The 16,235-nt window shown below is 42.0% G+C and overlaps 1 protein-coding gene across 1 annotated transcript; it reads left to right on the top strand.

The window, feature by feature from the left end:
• The first annotated feature begins 6,733 nt into the window (after nt 1–6,733).
• Nucleotides 6,734–14,810, top strand: LOC117666624 (transcription factor Sp5-like). Its single transcript, XM_034419393.3, has 2 exons — nt 6,734–7,001; nt 12,494–14,810. The coding sequence occupies exons 1-2, from the start codon at nt 6,903–6,905 to the stop codon at nt 13,433–13,435; spliced, it is 1,041 nt and encodes a 346-aa protein (XP_034275284.2). The 5' UTR covers nt 6,734–6,902; the 3' UTR covers nt 13,436–14,810.
• Nucleotides 14,811–16,235: the final 1,425 nt, after the last annotated feature.

Genomic DNA, 16,235 nt, shown 5'->3' with positions numbered 1-16,235 from the left:
TAATGTTACTGCTGTTCTGGATGAACTCTCCAAAGCACCTTTTTCTTCATATCTTGTTGCCCAAAGAAGCTGAGTCCTTCCTTGGGTTTTCAAGTATATTGTAAATTTTGGCTGCATAGTTACTGACAAGTTGACACTATTTAATGTTAAATTTCCCAGTGGGATTTTTTGAGGTTTTTTGGATGGCGGAACAACATTCAACTGTTTGTTTTGAACTACTCCTAAACAGATTGATTTTTTTTTTTTAAAAAGAGACCTTAGAGAGTTGGCCAAACTCTAGTTGGCACATATCAAACTGTTATTAAATATAACAGCTAAGATCCTTTTTCCGAAATAAGAGCTCTGTGTTTCAAAAGGGCAAAGTTGATTATATAAGAGACATTCTTTCTGCCACTTTGAAATCTTCTCTCCCTTAAATTCACTCAACCTGGATGTTATATGCTAGTGATGGATAACCTTTTTGCCGTCGCATGCTTTTGGCCTGGATAGCTCTGCAGACTGAGCACTGTAATTTAACACCAGCTGTCTGCAATTAAAGTAAGTTCGAATCTCACCAGGCTCAAGGTTGACTCAGCCTTCCATCCTTTCTAAGGTAGGTAAATTGAGGACCCAGTTTGTGGGGGCAATAAGCTGACTTTGTATAAATAGACAAAAGTATGAAGGCTATTGCTTAACGCACTGTAAGCCACCCTGAGTCTCGGAGAAGGGCGGCATATAAATCAATTAAAAAAAAAAATTGGGGGGAGTGCGGGAGGTTTGTGCATGTGCATGACCCCCCGCATGACTCCCCGCGCTCCCCCCTGCTTTTGGCACATGATGGCACAGTGGGCCTGGTAGGCCCGTTTTTCACCCTCCCCAGGCTCTAGAGGCTTTCTTGGAGCCTGGGGAGGGCAAAAATATCCTTCCCCACCCTGCCAGAGGCCCTCTGGAGGCTGGAAATGGCCCGTTTTCCAACTTCCAGTGGGCCCGGAAGGGCCAAAAATCAGGTGGCCGGTGCGCATATGCATGCTGGAGCTGAGCTAGGGCAACGCTCGTGTGCCCAAAGATATCGCTCCGCGTGCCACCTGTGACATGCGTGCCATAGGTTTGCCATCACGGTTATATGCTATACAAGGAAAAAATGCAAAATATTGCCTCCAACTCCATAACTTTAGTTCAAATAGGAAAAGTTTAATAAATATAACAGGAAAATAATTGTTGAATTTTTTTAATTTTTAATTTTTTTGCTTTAATTTATATGCCGCCCTTCTCTGGAGACTCAGGGAGGCTTACAATGCGTTAAGCAATAGCCTTCATACTTTTGTATATTTATACAAAGTCAGCTTATTGCCCCCACAATCTGGGTCCTCATTTCACCGACCTTTGAAAGGATGGAAGGCTGAGTCAACCTTGAGCCTGGTGAGATTTGAACTTGCAGTAATTGCAAGCAGCAGATGTTAATAACAGTGTGCTTTAGTCCACTGTACTACAGGCTCATGAGCTCATTAGCTATATTTTTCTTCCACATAAAGTCTAGGAAGAGCACATGACGGCCGTGGCCAGGGGAGCCTTTTATCAGGTTCGCCTGATCCGCCAGTTGCAGCCCTTTCTGGACCGGGACGCCTTGCGCACGGTCACTCATGCCCTTGTCACCTCCCGGCTGGACTATTGTAATGCTCTCTACATGGGGCTCCCCTTGAAGAGCACTTGGAGGCTGCAACTGGTCCAGAATGCGGCCGCGCGGGTGGTTATGGGCGCAACCCGCTGTGCCCGCATGACACCCCTCCTGCGCGAGCTGCACTGGCTCCCAGTGGTCTTCCGGGTGCGATTCAAGGTGTTGGTCACCACCTTTAAAGCGCTCCATGGCATAGGACCCGGGTACCTTCGAGACCGTCTTCTGCCACCAATAGCCTCCCACCGACAAGTCCGTTCCCACAGAGAGGGTCTCCTCAGGGTGCCATCGGCCAAGTTATGTCGGCTGGCGACACCCAGGGGGAGGGCCTTCTCTGTGGGAGCCCCAGCCCTGTGGAATGAACTGCCCCCGGAAATACGCAAGATCTCCGACCTCCGGGTGTTCCGCTGCGCATTGAAGACCTTGTTGTTCCGCCAGGCAGGGCTGTCAATATAATAATTTTAAATTGGGGTATTTTAATTTTTAGAGTTTTAAATCAGCCAAATCTATTTAATTATTTTAATTTTTAATTATTGTTGTGTCTTGTGTTTTTAAATTGGCTGTACACCGCCCTGAGTCCTTTGGGAGAAGGGCGGTATAGAAATAAAATTATTATTATTATTATTATTATTATTATTATTATTATTATTATTATTATTATTATTATTCACTTCATAACTTTTGCCAACAATGGACCAGCTTCTTAAACTCATCTAAAAATAAATTAACATTTTGTCTTTTTAGCCACATCCGAACAGCCCTCCCCAGCTCTTCATCTGAATCTAACAGATTCCCATGAAGTTATTCCTTCAATTTTGGGAAAAGGTAGAAGTTGCATGGTAGCAAATCTAGACTAAATGGGGTAAGGTGGTGAGATCCAAATTTGCAACTCCTCTTGGTTTATCTTGAGATGTAAAGCCTAGTGTTCTAGCAAAATTTTCTTTTTGTGTTTCTAAACTCAGTTTAATTGTTCAATAATTTTTGCAGTGTAACACTTTGAGTTGATATTGGTGCCGGTTTCAGGAAAATCAAAATGAATAATATAATTAGTGTCCCCCCAAAATTGAACCCTGGATGTTGACTTTTTGTTTCCAGTAAAACTTCATGAACACATTTCATAGATTAACAGTTCTTTTCTGGGTCATAACAATAAACCCATATTTTGTTGGCTATCACTATGCTGTGATGAAATGTGTTAGCTTGTGCATGAAAATCATTCTGACAAATTTCAGATCTTGAGGCTTTCGTCTCTGCCATCAGCATGTGAATTGAGTAAACATTCTGATACTGAAGAATGTCTATAATGCAGTGGTGAAATCCAATTTTTTTTTACTACCGGTTCTGTGGGTGTGGCTTGGTGGGCATGGCAGGGGAAGGATACTGCAAAATCTCCATTCCCTCCCCACTCCTGGGGAAAGGATACTGCAAAATCTCCATTCCCTCCCCACTCCTGGGGGAAGGATACTGTAAAATCCCCATTCCCTCCCCACTCCTGGAGGACGGATACTGCAAAATCCCCATTCCCTCCCTACTCTTTGGGGAAGGATATTGCAAAATCTCCATTCCCACCTCACTCTGGGGCCAGCCAAAGGTGGCATTTACCAGTTCTCCGAACTGCTCAAAATTTCCACTACCGGTTCTCCAGAACCTGCTAGATTTCATCCCTGCTATAATGTAATCCAAATGTTATGTGAATGTCAAGCTTGACAGAAATTTCCCTTCGAGTGATTCTCTGATTCTCCATAACAATTCAGCCTTTCTTGATCATATAAATCAGCTCTTCCCAGTTCACCATCTTTACACGTGTGTGTGTGTGTGTGTGTGTGTGTGTGTGTTCCCAGCAATGCATGCTACAGGTAGTCCTTGCTTATTGTTCATTTATTCAGCAACCATTCAAAGTTATACTGGTGCTAAAAAAACCAACTCTATTGCCAATTTTCAAACTTCACAGCATCCCACAGTCACATGATCACCATTACAGGCAGTATGCATTGTCCTGTGCTTGAGCTGCATTTTTCTTTTTCCCCTTTGTGGATCAGAAATATTGGAGAGTAAGGGTTTGTAAGAGGTAAACTGTTGCTCTTTTATACATTGAAAACAGTTCAATTATGCTGGCAGCAGGAAAGGGTGAGGCAAAAGAGAGAGTACCTATAGAAATCATTTTTTCCTCCCTTCCTCCCTCCTAGAGCAGAGAGGGTGGAAAAATAGAAATTTCAAGAGAGTAGCCTAAGCTGTTTGTGTAACATGCGCAGGGTTCCCAGCCCTGGGCTACTGGCATGATCACATTGTTTTTGGTGCATAAAAGGCAGTAAACACAAAGGGAAACAGAGTGGTTGGTGGCAAAACTAAAGCTGAATCTGTGAAATTGAGCAGTCTTATCTCTTTCCAGCTAGAAAGTACAAAGTACCATGATTTCCTACTTTGCAACCATCACTTTGCTTAGCAGAGTTGTGGGCCTCATTTAAGATTGTTAAGTGAGGACTATTGTCCTCACATCAAATATAGTCATCACCATAAACAATCTGCATTTGGCAATGACTTTCAATTGGAGAGTGTTCTTTGACAGTCAAAAATTCAATTACAAGGCATTGCTTAGAGTGCATTAATATTCATTAAAAGCTTCCATGGCACAATAGCAACATGATCTTTTTCAGAGCAACTTCCCACTAACTGAAGTGGAAGAACAGAAGCTAAAGAACACACCAGAGCACCTAGTGCATCAATACTGCCACCTATTGACAATTTATGACATAGGTGGCATTAATTTTCATTCATCCCTGTTAGATAGGATGCTTGTGTTCTCAACAGTGTGAAAATCAACAGACATTGAGAAATGAACTGGGATTGTAGCTGCCAACTAGGGCTACCATACGTGGGTTGTACAACTCTAGAGTCTAGACGATCACTAGGTGTGGCAAAGTGATATAGCAAACTCCCTCCTATATCCTCTCCTCTCCTATATCTAGCAGTGATCTGTACGTTTGAAGGCTGGACAAGGCAATCCTATGCTTAGGCAGGTGCCATTCATTCAGTCTCTGTCTATCCCAATATTTTCCTTATAGATAGAACTGTGTATACAGAGCCAGTTTCGTCTAGTGGTTCAGATGCTGGCCTAGAAGCCAGGAGAGGGTAAATTTTAAACCTCCCTTAGATATGAAAGCCAGCTAGCTGATACTGGGCTAGTCACTCTCTTTGCTAGTTGCTCAGCCCAGCTCATCTCACAGGGTTGTTGTTATGGGGAAAATAGGAAGCAGGAATATTAGGTATGTTCACTAGCTTAAGTTGACTAAAATATTTTAAAAAGCAAAATAAAAATTTAATAATACTGTTAGAAGAAATGTCCTTCTGGGTTCAGCTCCAAGTGGGGAAAAAGACACTGGAAACATGGAGACTGCTTGAAAAGATGGTTTCATGGTGGACAGGATCACATGGTTTGAGTTCCTGAGCAGAAAAAGGGCAGAGATGCTGTAAGTCCCCTTGACTGGTTGTCAGACTCCAATCTGACAACCAATCAGGGGTGGGGTTCTTAGCTAGCCTTGCTGGCTGATGTAATCTTCCCAGGTGCCATGTGGTGAGTTTCTGTTGCTAGATGGGTCCTATTGTGTTGCAGATGATGATCCATTGACAAAGATGGGAGGGAATTGAGTTTCTGCCTCTGGCCCATTAACAAAGGTGGGGGGCCAAGAAGGTGGGGGCTGCTTCGTCTTTTAAAACATGCTTCTCCATTTCTCATCTAGGGAAACATAATATTCCGCCTTTTTAATATTTCCTAAAATATTTCATTCTTCTAGGAAAGGGTTGGGTGCTAACTTCCTACAATACAAAATACCAAATCCTATCTAAAAGTCTGACTGTTATCTCTTCTTGATAAAAAGACCAAAAAAAGGTCTGGATAATTAATGCGGCAGTACCTGGACATAGCAAAATAGAAGAGAAAAAACTGGAGAAAAATCACAAAACACAAAGACCTGCAGATAGATATGGAATGACAGGGGCAAAAGAAAGCACAGCTAGTACCAATTGTAATAGGCACCTTGGGTACAATCCCCATCTGGGGCACCAATTGAACCCCACCAGCCTTGGCAAAATCACCACCAGTCAATTGCAAAAGGCAGCTTTATTTGGAACAGCTTACATCCCGTGACAATACCTTTAACACCATCGAACAACATCTGCCTATTCCAAGTCCTTGGGAAGGACTCAATGGGTGGATAAAAATGCCAAATCCAGTCCAAACATCTGGCTGACTGTGCCATGAACAATCATCATCATCGTCATACAGAACTTAAGCATTTATAAATCAGGTTTACTTACGACTCTAAGCCAGAGGCTGATAAAATGCATGGGTGAAGTGACAACTGACCCACACATTAAAGTCAGTGGTTTACAAATCAAATAGTTAGCTTAATACACTAAGCTCATGATGGCTTATCCGTGGACTCTGCAATAAATGAAGATCGGGAACATTCATTCATGATCTCTCTACCTTCCCATCTCTTACTCAAAAGACCATCACTTGGAGATCCCAAAGGTGCTTATTCTGGAGGCAACTGGACTTCTTGTTGTTTTCCTTTGAAGTCTGGTTTCTCATCCAAGAAGCTTCTTCAATTCTGACAGGGTAGTGGGGAAGAAGCTTCAGTGTCCTAGCTGAAGAAGCTTCTTGGATGAGAAGCCAAACAAGAAGTCCAGTTGCCTCCAGAATAAGCACCCTTTTGGGACAACCATGACCTGGATGTCTGAGAATCTCTACACAAAATCACTTGGAGAGGCTGGCCACGTGTTGGAAGCTATGCAAGGACTCTTAGGAGGAATCGGAGCGATTGCACCGAGGCATGGGACCTGTCTGTTCCCGGCGCTCGGCCTCCGCACAGTCCTTTCTTAAAGAGATAAAAGGAGCAGCCCGGGTCTCTTGATCGCCCGCAAGCCCAATCAAGGCCTTTTGCATCCCTAACAAGCGGCCCAGCAGGGGAGCCCGGCCCTTAAAGGCGATCTAGCCAGGCCCCTCTTTGAAATCACTCAATCTATTTTAATGATTGGTTCGCTCGGGCGACATCAAAGGCGCCTCCAATCGCCACTCCTGATAGGCTGACGGGGAGCCAAAAAATCAAAGTGTTAGGAAAGGGGAGGGGGGGAAGGGAAGAGTGAGCGCAGGAGGAGAAAAATGCAGGTTGGGGAGGCAGGGGGACTTTTCGCATAGAGAGGGGAAGAGAAGCGAAGCAGGTCGCCACTTCGGGGGTCTCTGCTGAGTTTTATGAGTCCTCTGTCCGGGAATAGAGCTTGGATGACCCCGATCCCAATGGCAACTTTGGCGGTGCCCAACTCCGCGAACCACTTCGCCTCCTTTCTGCAGGTAGGAAGAAGCTCCCCGGGTTAGAAGTGGCGTGGGTGGGTGGCCCCCATCTGGGGTTCGCCACGAGGGCGAGCTTCCTTCGGGGGGGTCTTTAACCCGGGTAGGTGGGTGGATTGATGTGCAATTCAGTAAGTGAGGAGATTCAGCAGTTGGGGGGAAAACCTCACCTGTTGATTTTTCAGCCTGTCGTTTGGCTGCTAAAATACCCGACCTGCGCGCCGGTTTTGCTATGAGAAGGAACGTGGGGGGGGGGGGGGGACGCGCGCCAACATTTTCCTGGAAATCCTGTAATGTTTCTGTTGAAATGTAAATCCCATTAACTCCCAAGGAGGCTTCCTCTTGGATTTGCATAAATATGATAATCCCCAGAGGAACTCTGGAGTAAGCAGCCTTGCCTTGAAGGGATGAGAGTGCAGACATATCATTATTCTTTATTAACGTGAAAGGAAACATTAAAAAAAAAAAACCCTATAAAGTCATAATTAGCTACTAACAACCAACTGATTATAGCACTTTGATGTGTACCATCCCGTCTAATTTGACATTCTGTAAGAGATTGTGGAGTTTTACAGTTGTGTAAATTCTGAGGATATGCAGCGTTCTTGATTATAAGGCAAATTATCTTTTAGATTTACTAAAAGGACTGTTAGCCTCTGGATTTTCCCTGCGTTTAACCACATCTGCTTTCCTTCTTCCCTATCTCCCACTAAGGTTTCAGTACTGAAACCTGCACTCTCATTTTAAGGAATAGCTAAGCAAGGACTTTGAGGGAGAGAAGTGGATTTCACCTGCTGTGTTCAAGCTAGGTTAAATTGCTCCTGAAGTGTAAGGAACAAATGGGTGCAAAAGAATAGGAAATGTACTACAAAGATGCTAACTTTGGACTCTAGTGAGTCTGCTGAGATGCTGAAGGAAACGAAAGGATAACCAATCCTAACTGCAGGTGATTTTTTTTTAAAGCAGGTGAGCTCAGCTGAGATTTAGATAGCAAGAACATTTTGAAAAGTGGGGAAGGTCGTTTGTCTCTCTAAAGAAACAAAAGTTGACATCTGTGGTATTAATTTTGGTTACAGACATTTTAAGGGATTAAAAATGGGCAGAATTGTGTTTGTTTTGAATGAAAACATTACTTTTCAACTATATAGTTGTATGATTCCTGGAATGTACATTTATAGTGCGCTATTTTTTTGTTTATGGGCACTATACATATTTTAAATGTTTAATGAAAGTATTGGCATTTTTAAATTTTATTTTGCAAAATGAGTATATTATATACGTGGTAGAAGGTGGAAAATAGATCCTATTGTGCTTTGTTCAGTGCCAGGAAGACTATTTAGAAATAGACTACAGCTCAGTAGTATAGCTTTATTTGGAAATGGTTGCAAATTCAGTTCCCCACATATCTTCCAATGAAAAACTAGATACTGAATTATTGGAAATAATTTGCCTAAGACTGATAAGCCATTGTAATTGAGCTTAGATGATATTAGCTGGGCATCTAATTCTAGCTAGAAGGCGACACTCTGAGTAGGGAAATGTGACATTTTAATGCCTATTGAGGCAAATTTAAAAAGTCACAACAACCCTTTAAGCCGTTCATTAGGGAAAAAAAATACTAATTTCCTGTATCCTAACCACGGGCCTAGTACGGTAGATCATTACTGTCACCAATGCTTAGTTGCAGACTCTCCCCATGTATCCATTTGCACAATTCCCTGATTGACTCTGAATTTGCCTTTATCCATAATATTGGCTTATTTTGGGGTGGATGGGTAAGGCAGCATTTCTTCTGGCTTCTCACTGATTTATTTAAAACCAGAACAAAGCCGGGGCTATGGAATGCTCCCGTTCTTCTGTTGGCTCGACTCTTGCTTCACCAACCTTCCAGCTCTTAGGTGTAAACAAGCTCTTATCTGCTGCAATCTATTTATTGCAAGGAAGGGAACTTGAACAAAGAACCATCTTAATCCTTCAGTTTCTAGTCAGTTTTATACTCTTCCGTTTACAAAACCAACCCACCCCCCAAACTGCCTGAGAATATTTTCCATGCTGATAGAAGTAGCAGGCACATAATTTCTGCCTCAGACTGCCTTTAGATATTCACTTTTTCTCCTCATCTTTCCACGTGTATAAAGAGAGAGAGATATATTTTTATACATCCTCATTTGATCTGTTGTGAAAAGCGGTCCAGCTGTAAGAATGTTGCTATGCTATTTTTCTGGGATCACAGCTAATAAGGGCTTTTTAAGTAAGGAATGGCATGGCTCCTTCACAGCAGGAAATTCTCCCGGAAACTGAAAAAGACCAGCTTAAAACATATTCTTTAAAAAGTGCTGGTCAATCTCCTAACTCTTTCTGCTATATAGGATATTCATTGCTTCAAGAGCTGTGGCAATTCAGGTGATGGACACGGCTTAAGTTCCATTCTCAAAAATCTCCTGTTGATCAGATGGATAAAACCTTTATTAGTTGGAGCATTTCCTGCCTGTTTGCAACTTTTCAAGAGTGGCCTGTGGAACAGGTTCCACTGAATTCAAAATGACCTTGCTCGGAGGAATGTATAGCAATGATGTTTTAATTCAGGTTTGAAAAATTTTGAAAAAGAATTTGGGAACTATTTCCCACTTTTCACACACATACTCCTCCATTAAAAGGTGGTACATAATTGAAGCGTATTCAACTTTTAAATTCCTATCACTGATTCTTCTCTTTTTTTGGTTCTCACTGGCAATTTATGGCTTTACTAGACGTTTTCGGTAGGAAATAATCCAGTGACTTTGGTTTTATTAAAGAGAATTAGCAATCTTTTCTTTCTGGCCACTACAGGGTTTTGCATGGGGTTTGAACTGGCAATTAAGGGAAACATTTAAACAAAACAAGAGTTTTGTGGGAAAGATAAATGACTTTTAAAAATATTTTTCAATAAATACAGAGAAAATTGTTATGACATGAAATCAAGTGACCAATGAAGTTCATAGTAAAGTAGCATCTTGATTTTGGGGGATGACAAAATGAAAAACGTAGTAACCAGTCCTGCGCACACACAATTATCTTTGCAATTGCTCGAAAGTTCCGATCGCTTTAAAATGTTTCACTCTCTTCATAATTCCAAATATAATGCAATTAAAGCTACTCCAGGAAGACCAATATAACAAGAATGGGATCAGGAGCCAGTAGATGCTTGATGAGATTGTATAACTGCCACCATCACAGGTCACGCTGTCCGATACTGGTGGGAGCTAGAATCCCTCATCCTGTTGTTCCTACTTGATGGTGATTAACTCTAAAGTTTCACCACTTTTTTTCCAAATATTCTTGAAGGTAATACAAAATGATCCTAGGATCGACTTTGTTTTTAAACCCAGAGTGATGCAGCTACATATTTTGCATCATCTCATGAAATGACAAACAGGTGTTCTCTTTTTTATTCTAAACATTCCCGTCTGGATTTCCATCTTTTTCCAATGCAAATAGTCCTTGACTTACATCTGGTTGCTTAATGGCCATTTGAAATTGCAACCTACCTGCGAAAGGGAACTTATTACACAGATCCAAAATGTTGAGAATCACTTCTTGCTGTGGTGACCTTATTTTGGGTGCTCAGCAACATAGCCACATTTACAGCCATTTGTAGTGTCCCAACCACATTTTACAGTAGTTGCCAAAAATCAGCACTTCTAGTTTCTATTAAAACTGTACTATAGTGAACAATGGGTTCATTTTATGACTGCAGTGTTCACTTAACAATCGCTGCAAGAGACAAATCCATTGCCGTTTTATGACTGTTGCAATTTACAACTGTAATGGGCAAGCTCCATTATAGTCGTAAGTTGAGGACTATCTGTATAGATTCAGTCAGGATTTATGAGTAGAGACTTCCTGCTTAATTGAAATGGTTCTGGGATTCTGTCTCCTCTGCTTTTTTTTTTCTTCTTCTTAAATATATTTAAACACTAAAAGATCAAAGCAGCATAATGGGAAGAATTTAAAATAAAATTGGGACACAGAAACAAAAAACAGCAAAAACCATGCCAAAGAGAAACTATCTGTACCTACAATACTAGGCCTGAAGCCTTGACAGGTCCTCGCAGTACGATAAAATGTGCCTGCTACACTTCTGAGGAGCAGCAGCATCTTAAAGCCTTCTCACCACATCAAATCAGCTGCTTTACATTCGGATCTTTCCCCCAAGCAAAACCTCAGGCAATGAAAAATGGCTTGTAGATCTTTTGACAGGCTTTTAACTTGAAGGCATAAAAGTATTGCTCTGAAGTGGATTTCCAGTGATTGGAACCAAAGCAGCTTCATAAATTGGCCCTGCTTCACCCAGCCCTCCTTATTGTATTTGTCTTTTTTTAAAAAAAGATACAAAGGTTTGAAAATCGATAGATAATATTCCTGTCCAAGAACATTTGTATAATGCTGTTGCTTAGGTGATAACAACAGCAAGTATTTATTGAAACATCTTTAAATATCAATATTTGTCAAAATTCTAAAATGTCTGGGTAGCATATATTAATAGTTAAAGAAACCCATAACCAACAAAAAAAGTGGTCAACATGTAGAGCTAAAATTCTAAGATGAATGGGATGGGATGACAAGCTGGGTTGGCCTGAATACCAAGATCAATTTTAAGTTATATGGGTTGTCTTTGTCTTAATTGAAATGCACCAAATTATTTAATTACCTTTTAAACTGTTTTAAATTTTTATATGTGTTCGTTTTTATTTTTGGCTGTGCACCGCCCTGAGTCCTTCGGGAGAAGGGCGGTATAAAAATTAATTAATTAATTAAATAAATAAATAAATAAATAAATAAATAAATAAATAAATAAATAAATATCTACACTTAACTTAGTGTTGTTCAAAAAAAAAATCTTCACCCCCCCCCCCCCCACAATAGTTAGCCACACAGTTTATTATATTGAGGGATGGGGATCAGTTGGTTTGAATCTTATCTCAGTAGGAGCCTAACAGAATTTGGCAACATCCAGAAGATTTGAGTCCATCGGATCAGAAAGCAGAAATTGTGTGTAGAAAGTATCAGATACCAAATTAGGGCTTAGTGTAAACCAGACCTGGTCTTCCAACTCAAGTGGCTTTTGTTCTTCCTCTAAAGAGTGAGATGAAGTGATCTGCTGACCAACATGCATTGTCCAGGCATTTTGAGAAAACTGCTTCTGTGCTTACAGACTATGACAGACGTTTGGTCCAATTCCCATTGCAGATAATGGCAATTTAAGACTTAGATGAAACATCACTCATGGAGCCAAATTAAAGATCTATGCATGACAGGGGAGGAGGATAAAATGGCCACACATTTGGTAACCTTAGCATGGCAGGTAAAGTTAGTCAGAGGATGTATGCAAAGTGCAAGATTTAGCAATGTGATACAGAAGGTGATTTGCTTGGACAGAGTTTGAGTAGGGGTTGGTTAAGGATTTGGGATGATTAACATCTACACTCTCGCTCACTCTTTTTGCTCTGCTTCAGGACCGCTCTCCCAGCTCATCTCCAGAGGACATTGCTGTCAACTACCCCACCTTGGCTTTCCGAGCAGCACCTCCACTTCCCTGTTCTTCAGCCAGCTCACAAGGGTCTTATGAATCCATCGGGATGTTTCAACTCTGGAACAATGAGGTGCCATCACGCTGTCACACAACCATGGCATTTGGACGACCCAAGATGCCATATCATGAGCAGATGGTGGCCAGCAGTTGTGGTGCCTCAGCCCATGAGTTGCCGCTGACACCGCCAGCTGAGGCCATCTACTCCTTGGAGTGGTCACCTGTCAAGATGTTGGCACCCACAGTGCACCCCTCGTATACTTTCCCAGAAGCCCAGGACTCCTCCAGTTTTCTTCAAGGCCCATGGCCTTTGGGTCCAGCTGTCCCTCCCGGCCCTTCCTCCACCGATGAGGCCCCTTGGTGGACCCTGCAGCAGCCAAGCAATTTCCCTCTGGGACATCCACTAGTTCTCAGTCCCCAACCTCCCCTTGCGCCCTTCCTGCAAAGCCCTCCCAAAGGGCTGTTGAGTACAGCTCGCCGCTGTCGTCGCTGCAAATGCCCCAATTGCCAGGGAGCTAGCAGATCCCACGAGGAGCCAGGGAGGAAGAAGCAACATGTCTGCCATCTGCCAGGGTGCGGCAAGGTCTATGGCAAAACCTCTCACTTGAAGGCCCACCTCCGCTGGCATGCAGGCGAGCGCCCCTTCATTTGCACCTGGCTGTACTGTGGGAAGAGCTTCACTCGCTCTGATGAGCTGCAAAGGCACCTTCGGACACACACGGGGGAGAAGCGTTTTGGCTGCCAGCTGTGCCCCAAGAGATTTATGCGGAGTGACCACCTAGCAAAGCATGTCAAGACCCACCAGGGAAAGCGGCTGCGGAATGTGGCTGTTGTGACAGCAGCCGCAGTGGGCATCAAGCGAGAGTGATGTTAAACAAAGAGGCCTAAAAGAGCAGAGATGAGGTCATGGAAGCAAGGCTACAGCAGGGTTACAGTATCTGGGCTGCAAAAATCTGGACAGCTACCAGATAGCGGCAAAGAAATGGGTTGTTTTACATACTTTTGCTACCGTCTTACTGATTTGGAGCCCTTGTTTAAGGTGCAACTGAATTCATTTTACACCCAACACTAATTTTGCCCTATCATATTTTCCCAAGAGCCTGGCAACTATAGATCAGTGGGATGCTATGAAGTCTCAGTCAGAAAATCCTGCCAATGTTGCCTAGCAAGAATGAATGATTACTAGGTCCATTAAAGTCAATAGTGATGCCTGAGCCCCCTCAATTCTATTGGTATAAAAACAGGAGCAGGAAGATAATTCTTTTTGTGTCAAGAAGCCAGATAGTACGTCCTGGCCTGTATGGGACTAAATGGCTCCCAGGTCACAAAACTACTGTTTCTGGAAGGCAAATTGGTGAGTTGCTCCCCACCACTCCTTCAATCCTCCCCTCCCTCACCCTATGTTCCTTACAGCTCTAGATTGCTTTTGGGAAGAGTGATGATGTTCTTTTATCTAGGCTCAAGAGTACATTTCTTACAGAAAACTGGGTTGCAATGCAAAGTATTTTTATTTTCTAAATGTGGTTATTAGGCCTGAAGGCAATCTTGGGAAATAAAAAGACTAGCGCTTTGCTTTGCGGCATGTCCATTTCCAACTAGCTTTTTAAATTTTATTTTAAAACATCTTCAAAATATTACTGACATGTTGGATAAGGAGCCTCATGGTGATCAGGGAAGTGTCCACAGAAACAATCAAATGCATGCATTGAATGGAAGCTAATAGGAAATTAATGCCTTGGGTTACCTTGAGAATTGGAAGCAAGTACAAAACAGAGTTGACCCACTTAGATGAATCTATATACCGGTACTATTAAAACACTTGTATCTGATTGTTTGTAACCTTTAACTGGATGAAACAGTGCATCACAGGGCAACTGTTTTTCAATCAATGTATCTCAAATGAGAGAATGCAGCCCAAATCTGGGATCCGTGACTCCTTCTGATTGAAATGTGGTGAAGTTGTAGCTACTTCAATTTTGCTGCACTGCCAAAGTTAGCTGCAGCCAGCCATGGTCGTGTAAAAACCATTTCCAATGCTCCTTCCAACTTTCTACAAGAAAAGTCAGTGGGGAAGCTGTCAGGAAGTCGGAAATTGCTCTTGCTCCCACTGGTTTTTTTTTTTTTTTTTGCCTGCCAATAATCATTTGGTTTCTCCGTTAGAGAAGGAAGTATCTCTGAAACAATGAGCCAATGCAGCATGGGTTGTCTAGTACACTTTTAAATAAATTCTCAGATAAAATAAAGCCCCCTTTGAGTCAAGTGTGATTTCTGGGGACTTGACAAACACATCAATACATTAATTTGCAAGCAGGTCACCTAACTGCTTTCTGGAGTGTTTTTTTTGACTTTGCCGTTTCATTTACAGTCATGAGGTTCCAAGTGATCTCCCATCCAAATATTCACAGAAGACAATCCCACTTCTGAACCTAGATAAAGTCTGCTAAGATGTAGTTTCCATTCATTTACAGAAAGATATGAGAATACGGGCAAGTCCAAAGACTCCATAAGAGTATATCCACAGTCAAAACTGGTATGGGGAAGCATAAGTATACAGTACTTGAGCAATTGCAAGTCACAAATAATATATTGTTATTACTACTACCTTGGCCCCTGATCTCCATAGCACTGAAAGAAAACCTAGCATCTAAACCAGTTTTTTCCCAATTCTCTATCCTACTGCTTCTCAATCTTGACAATTTGTGCAGACGTCAATTCCCAGAATTCCTCACATTTAGAGAATTCTGGGACTTGTAAGTCCACTGGTCTTAAAAGATGCCCATGTTGAGAAATACTGTTGTGTCCTATATCTTTGATGTTGGCATCACAGGTTTTGAATTATTTTTGCAGTTCATCAAACAACATAGTTTGAATTCTTTTAAACATGTTTTGCACTAAAAGTTGTAAGAGCATTAACAAATTAGAGGGTGCAGCCCTCCCTGGATATACAGACTCTTTTGCTTTTTTCTTGGGTCATTTCATAAAAAATAAGAATGTACAGATAAGGTTAATATCACCTGATAAATTGATATTAACCCAGCCTTTCCCATTTTGCTGATTTAAGCAAGCAAACCAGTATGCAATGAAAAGGACTCCATAAGCTAGTGTGAAGCTGTAAGTGAGCTCATGGTTGTGAACATGAATATACACATCCTCATGATAATGACTGAAAATTCAGACATGGCCTTCTCGTTGATATGCTAGTTTCATCTCTGCAATGTCTCCCACCCCTCCTCCCCTGCCCTCAGGTAGAAGCACTCAAAACCTTTGATTCCAGTGTCTGCAATTAGTAACAAAAATGCCCAGGAACATTTTCACCAACTCATTTGCTGCTTCTGTGATATTAAGTGATGAAAGGGTAAATCTATCTTTCAATAAAAATACAGGAATAAAGATGAAACACCTTCATGGTGTATCCCCTTTTGTCATATTTCATACTGTGGAATTTATACCTCTTTTGTGTTGGGATTTATTTATTTGTCCAATTTATATGCCGCCCTTCTCCGTAGACTCCGGGCAGCTTACAATGCATTATAGCAATAGCCTGCATACTTTTTTGAATATACCTGCTTATTAGGGCTTTCGGCCCCCCCAAGTGGTGGTGTTATATACAAAGTTGGCTTATTGCCCTCACAATCCGGGTCCTCAATTTAGCTACCTCGAAAGGATGG

Source organism: Pantherophis guttatus, chromosome 2, assembly GCF_059756535.1.
Source record: "Pantherophis guttatus breed Tessera chromosome 2, ASM5975653v1, whole genome shotgun sequence".
Classification (NCBI taxonomy): Eukaryota; Metazoa; Chordata; class Lepidosauria; order Squamata; family Colubridae; genus Pantherophis; species Pantherophis guttatus.
This window is presented reverse-complemented; position numbering and strand designations above follow the sequence as displayed.

What these genes read in the sequence shown, in the direction of transcription:
- LOC117666624 (XM_034419393.3), top strand. Translation starts at nt 6,903, where the DNA reads ATGAGTCCTCTGTCCGGGAATAGAGCTTGGATGACCCCGATCCCAATG. An exon ending in ACTTCGCCTCCTTTCTGCAG is followed by an intron (nt 7,002 to 12,493) that starts GTAGGAAGAAGC and finishes GCTCTGCTTCAG; the next exon opens with GACCGCTCTCCCAGCTCATC.